Raw genomic sequence first — 6,586 nt, forward strand, 5'->3', positions numbered from 1 at the left:
ATAAAGAGGTTAATGCACAGGGAAAAAACAATTATGCTCGTAAAAGCATAGCTGAACATAAATTAATCCAAACAAACGTGTTTGTGTAGCTTTTAGGAAAAATAAAAAAAAACATCAACACAGAGACGATAGAAAGAACACTTGTAACTGAAACATCGAAATGATCCACATTATAAATTTGAAGCGTCTCACTACACACTATAAACGTAATAAACAAAGAATACGCATAATAAATGTCACAAATAAAGGAGGAAGAAGAGGTGGCGGGCAGGAGCTACAGCCACGGGCGCTGGCTCGTTCAGTTGTTTTGTTCATCACTGTGACCCAAAAGTGGGAAACAACGTGATGGTGAAGCCATCTTCACGCTACAGTTCGAATGGACGGCTTCCCCCGCAAGACAAGCCACCACCTCGCTTAGTTTTATCTTTGTTGGCAAAGCGCTTCCGTCGCCGTTTAAGATGAGCAGACTCATTGAAAGCTTTCATAAAACGTGCACAACTTTGCCGGCCGCAGGAGTGTGTTACAAATAAAGGAGGAAGAAGGGGCGGCGGGCGCCAGCTACAGCCACGGGTGCTGGCTCGATTAGTTCCGTTCACCTTCGATAAAGCCAGACGTTTGGGTCCGGGTCTCCTCTTCGTTTCTCACAATAAACATACAAGCATAATAAATATTCACTAATGAATATGTGAAAATTCTGACACACATTGTCGTGTACTTTAAATGCTACAATACATGTTCATTGAAAACAACGAGAAGTATGATCAACACATCTGCATCATTCTAGAGCGAAAGTATGGCTATTGCATCTTACGTAGGTGGAGAGGCAAGTACTCATTCACTCCTCGCATGTCCTGCTGGCGTCAGTGGATTCGGATGAAGTTCTCGAGTGCACTCGGCACCTCGCCGGTGAAGGGGATCCGGTGCTCCACGATCTTGCGGGCGGCGAGGCACTGCAGGTTAATTTGCTCGAGAGGGTTGATCATGCACTCGCTGATGCCGGCCAGCATGTGGTGCGGCTGGTTGCCGTTGGCGTTGCGCCGGTCTAAATGGGCGCCGTAGTGCAGCAGCGTCTGCACCACTTCGGGGTCGAAGTTGTTGCGCAGCGCAGCCACGTGTAGAGCCGTGCTGCGGGCCTCGTTGATCGCCTCCACGTCGGCGCCGCATTCGAGCAGCAGGGCGGCCAGCGACGCGTCGGGAAACACTCGCGCGTGCGCCTCCTCGAAGAATGTCACCTTTATAGTATTCTGGCGGCTCACCACCAGGTGCAGCAGGGAGTCACCGGACGCAGTGCGTGGCTGCTGCGCCAAGGCACAGCACACGAGGTGCCGCACAGCCGCCTCTTCCGCGGCGTCGTGCTTGGGCAGCGCATTGAGCACGTGCAGCAGGTGCGTGAGCACGTGGAGTAGCTTGTCAAAGTTGTTTATGTGCGGCTGATAAATGGGCCGCTCGGTGAGCAGCCGCGCGGACTTGCCGCACCAGTCGACCAGCAGGGTCGCCGTGGCCAGCACGTCCTCGAGCCGCAGCTGGTCATGCCCCACTTGGCCCTTGTCTAGCTTGACGAGGTAGAGGATCGCCAGAGCTGCGATCAACTGGCCCGCCTCGTTGTGCAGGAGCGTGTCCTTGGCGACGTAAAGCTGGAGCGTGTATTGCCACAGGTCGACGCAACGCTGGTACTGCATGTTGTAGGCGCACACAGCGCCGCGGTATATGATGCGTGACATGGTCTCTTTGTGCTGCGGGCCCAGGATGCGCTCACACATGAGCAGTGACTGCGTGTACAGCGCGTCCGGGTCATCCGCCAGCGCGTCCAGTTGCTCGGCGGTCACGTACTCCTCAGCCATCTGAAAGGCTGGTCGCCGCGCGCCCAGGGGCTTGGGCACACTCTCTCGCTCGCGCAGCGTCTGCGCTCGTCTCCAGTAAAATAGCGCCGACTGCACGTCATGTTCTTTATCCAGAAATGTGGTGCCCATCAGCTCATTGGCCTCAGCACGGCGCGCGTCACTGTACTCGAATGTGCTGACCAGGTGGGTGTATATTTCCACGTCCCCATTAAGGCAGGCAGTCTGGAGCGCGTCATCGCCGTAGCGATTTCGCAGGAACGGGTTAGCGTGCTGCTGCAGAAGAAGTCGCGTCGCGTCGAGCCGATGCTTCTGGATGGCGTAGTGCAGCGCTGTGTTTTCCTGCACGTCCTGCGCATTGACGTCTGCGCCACGGTGCAGCAGGAAACGGCACAGTCTTACGTTCTGCACAGAGTTGATGAGGCAGGTGCCACCGTTGTAATTTGGTATGGCGATGTCGGCACCATGGTCGACAAGGTACATCACTACTTCGAGGTGCGACATGAAGCATGCGGAGCGAACTGGCGTCGAGCCCGTGTCCGACACGCAGTTCACATTCGCGCCATGCTTGATAAGCTGTTTGACGACAGCCAGCTTTCCTGCAACCGCGGCGCACCACAATGGTGTCACAGTGTGCATCGAGCGGCTGTCGGTCATCTTGTACACTCCCCGTTGGTTTGGGTCTGCTCCACACATTGATATAAAGTATTCCACTATATTTGCGCTGCCCTTCTTGCAAGCAACAAATAAAGGGGCGCATCCCTCGATAACACGTGATACTATTTCTTTTCTTTGCTCTCGCGTCAGCCGCTCTAGTTCGTTGCGGACCGTGTATGAGAGACGCGTCTCTTCCTCGGCGAGCTCACATTCTAAGACAACGTTCTCGAATAATTCATCAAGTTCGGAAGCCTCACCTTCACATCTCGACATGGTCCTTATAAAGGGTACAGTCTTGTCCCGCAGATCGTGAACTACAATATGCTAAAGACCTGCAGCCATTGACTCGATGATGATAGCGACGCGCGTGTTACACCGTTGAGAAAGAAATGATCGACATGACTTAATTCCAGCTTAAATTAAACATTTCCTGTCTGCAAAAGTATAATCTTTTTTTAGTTTACAAAGGTTGTCCCAAGATGTTTGCTTTGGTGCGAGTTTGGATGGTACCCATTCTAGTAGACATTCCTATTATTCACGTTCGGCACTATCCATGTTTATTCAATATCATATTGCCCTCTTGAGTCGCTGGCCGTACTGCAATGCGCAGTGTTCAGTTTCTTGAGAGTTTCTCTGTTGTAAAGGTTTCTTCTGCTTTCCAGGATCTCGAATCGTGCATTGGGACACGGGGGTTTCACTCTAGTTCACCGTGTAGGGCAGAGGGGCACGGCAGCGCGTACGAGTACGGGTCAAGAGCAGGCGTCACATCGCGCGTCGATCTCTCAAGGCCGAGGTCACCGCGTGATTAGGGAGATTACGGGGTGACGAGTCACCACCAGCCCACGCAAACACTGCTCGAGAAAGTATGTGCAGTCGTCGCCAGTATGTCGCCCTGAATACGTTTGACATTGGAAGCCTGCTCGTTTAGGTTATGATAAGAGGTTGGATTTGTAGGCAGTTGAAAACCAGGTTTTATACAACAATAAATTGGCACGAATCTACATGTTACACTGTAAATGTCGTCGAAAGACGATTGTCTTGCGTGTGGAGAGAGTGAACAAAACTTTTATTTGATGTTCTGTGCAAGAAAATCGGTGAATGGTATTCTGACGGCGCTGCGTTAGAGTGCCTCGAGCGTGTAACGGAGGCGAACAAGCGCATCTAGGACGTTATACACGAGCGCCATCTGGCAGTTATCTTCGAAAACGAAGGCGTGCGCGACTGCGGAGAAAGATGCGCGCCTGTCACGGAGGTGATAAGGTGTAGAATGCAAAGCGGCGGGCAGGTTCCACGCACCGTGCCGTCGTAGCAAAGCGTTGGAAACACCTTCTTGAGCATCGCGCGGCACTGTCAGCGCAGCGCGTTAAACGCTACCATCCTTAGAGTTATTTGTGTGTGCCTCTTCTAGTATAAAGGCAGACATACAAATTATAGACACGTTGTTATGGCGCCTCAGATATGCGCAATATTTGCTTTTTAAATTTACAATCGCAAAACTATGAACGCTAAACCTTGAGAAATATTGGTGGGCACTGCGGATGGGGTTGGCCGTTTGGTGCCGTTTGAAGTATCGTTAGGGCGGACAAACAGACAAATGTACAGACAGACAGACAGACAGACAGACAGACAGACAGACAGACAGACAGACAGACAGACAGACAGACAGACAGACCAAAACTTTTCCGTCGAAGGTCCCCAAGAAAGACTATCGTCTTTAAAATAGGCGGGCAAAACTGTTTTTTGGGTCCCCCGAAATTGTAAATACAGTCTTCATAAACTTCGACAAAATTCAAATTTTCGAATGAATACATGTCGGATTTGTGTCTACGACAGGAAAAGAAACAGAAATGTTTATGATGACATAAGTGCGCCGATGGTTTATTAGTATAGCTATGTCTTTCTTCTTTCCCGCAGGGTTTGCAGAATACGGTCTCTTCTTTTCTAGTCCAGTATGGTGAGTTAAGTGATCCATCATCGAATAAACAGGCTCCTGGATCTCTTTCTTTTCGGCACGGCTGAAAAAAACAACGCGGTTGCAAATGGCTAGATAGCTAATAAGCCAGAAGGGTCTGTTTGCCTCGAATTAACTTGGGCTAAGCACACAGGAATAATTTCTCTTCTGTCTGTAAACCCCTTAAAGGGCCCTTGACCAGATTTGAGAATTTCGAGCAGGCAAGAGGAATCCATTCACTGGGCGCTCACGATTTCATCTGCCAAGATTTGCAATGATACACGCGCCCAGGAAAGAAATGAAATGTCACACTGAACGCCGCTTGACCCTCGTCTCACGGGCGCGCACCCCAACATGGTGGAGGTTACGTATACAACAAGGGATGGCCCTGCGTACGTCAAAGTAGTCCGTGACACTGCGATAATTATTCGTGGCGCCGTGTGTAATTTGTGCACTCTGTTGCCTGAACAGATAGGTGAAGGTTGACATAAATATTAAAACATACAAACGGAATCTATGTGCGTTATATTTTTTTTAACTTCGTATCGAGCGAGATGCGAGACTAAGCTACCTCCATTTCCGATTTGCGTTGGTGTTCTCGTCGTTCTCGCATCATGCCTGCCCTGACAATGTTTGGCGTGTTTTAAGTGGACCGTCCCTTAGAGCACTTCAAGTGGTGCGATGCTGAGTATCGTGGTAAAGATCCATGCCAACCTCTCCAAACGTGCGTGCATAGAGGGATCCATCCCTCAGAAACAGGCAGGGCAATACAGAAAACGTCGAAATGACACAACACCGCCGGCGTGCCCGGCATGGCATGCCACACGAATGTAACCTTGCGTCCGCATGGCGCGTTGATGAGTCTGCGTCGTGTGATCTTCCGGCTCCGTGTTCCGAAGAGAGCAGGGAAGGAATTTGGCAGCGAAGTCTGCACCGGGCCAGTGGCAAAGATTTCAAGCTCACCACCTTGCATCATGCTTTCGCGGCTTGTAGTTAACCATTAAAAAATTCTAGTGATGCAACGCTTTTTATTGGGCACGTAGTGACTTCCAGTGTCTACGTAAGATTTCTCATGTGACCAATTAAAGCGTCGTTTAAGAAGTAAATTGCAAATAAAACAATTACCATGTGAACATTCTCTTTTTATCTACACTCTACTTGGCCTTGCTGACACTCCACTATTTCGCATTCGTTCTTTATCAACCTGCGGCTGCACAGACGTACCTCCTGTCATGATGATTGATTTGTGGGGGTTAACGTCCCAAAATCATCATATGATTATGAGAGACGCCGTAGTGGAGGGCTCCGGAGATTTTGACCACCTGGGGCTCTTTAACGTGCACACAAATCTGAGCACACGGGCCTACAACGTTTCTGCCTCCATCAGAAATGCAGCCGCCGCAGCCGGGAGCTTTCAAGCAAGATTGGAAATAAAACAACGTGGCATAGGTAGACTTGCTTTGGGAGCGCGTGGGAATACCCCAAATCAGGGGGTACGGGGAGACATGGGATGGACATCGTTTGAGTGCAGGGAAGCTAGAAGCAAGATAGAATTTGAGGAGCGATTGAGAAAAATGGGAGAGGAACGTTAGGCTAGGAAAGTTTTCAGTTACTTGTACATGAAGAATGTCGATACCAAATGGAGGAAACGAACTCGAAAATTGTATTGCAAGTATTGCAAAACAAGTATTTAGACAACAGCAGAATACCAAGCCAAAAGGAAACACGGGTAAAAAGAAGGTGAAAAAAACAGAGGGACATGTGGAAGATGGGAATGCTTACGAAATCATCACTGGAGACCTATCGAACCTTTAAGCAGGAAATTGCAAGGGAAAATATTTACTATAATTCTCAGGGTAGTTCTCTGCTCTTCGAGGCTAGAACGGGAGTATTGCGGACCAAGACGTACCGAGCAAAATATGAAGGCACAGACACAGTATGTATAAAAACCGAAGATTTTTCAAATAATCACTGAATCATGAGTTCAATCTTGGTACATAGCTGAAGCTCTGCTGAATCTCTGTACAGTTCCATCTTTCAACTATCATGTAAATAAACCTTCGTTCAATCACTTAAGAACGCGTCTCCTCACTGGCGAGCATCGGCTATGTGGATGATGGCGGGGAGCCAGCTACCGTAA

At 49.5% G+C, this 6,586-nt stretch overlaps 1 protein-coding gene across 1 annotated transcript; it reads right to left on the bottom strand.

Annotated features, from left to right (window-relative positions):
- Positions 1-820: 820 nt before the first annotated feature.
- LOC119176746 (protein fem-1 homolog A-like) lies at positions 821-2,768 on the bottom strand. Its single transcript, XM_037428104.2, has one exon. The coding sequence runs from the start codon at positions 2,766-2,768 to the stop codon at positions 861-863; it is 1,908 nt and encodes a 635-aa protein (XP_037284001.2). The 3' UTR covers positions 821-860.
- Positions 2,769-6,586: the final 3,818 nt, after the last annotated feature.

Source organism: Rhipicephalus microplus, chromosome X (genome assembly GCF_043290135.1).
Source record: "Rhipicephalus microplus isolate Deutch F79 chromosome X, USDA_Rmic, whole genome shotgun sequence".
Lineage (NCBI taxonomy): Eukaryota > Metazoa > Arthropoda > Arachnida > Ixodida > Ixodidae > Rhipicephalus > Rhipicephalus microplus.

Excerpts from the sequence above, each read along its gene's own strand:
- LOC119176746 (XM_037428104.2), bottom strand. The coding sequence starts at position 2,768 with ATGTCGAGATGTGAAGGTGAGGCTTCCGAACTTGATGAATTATTCGAG.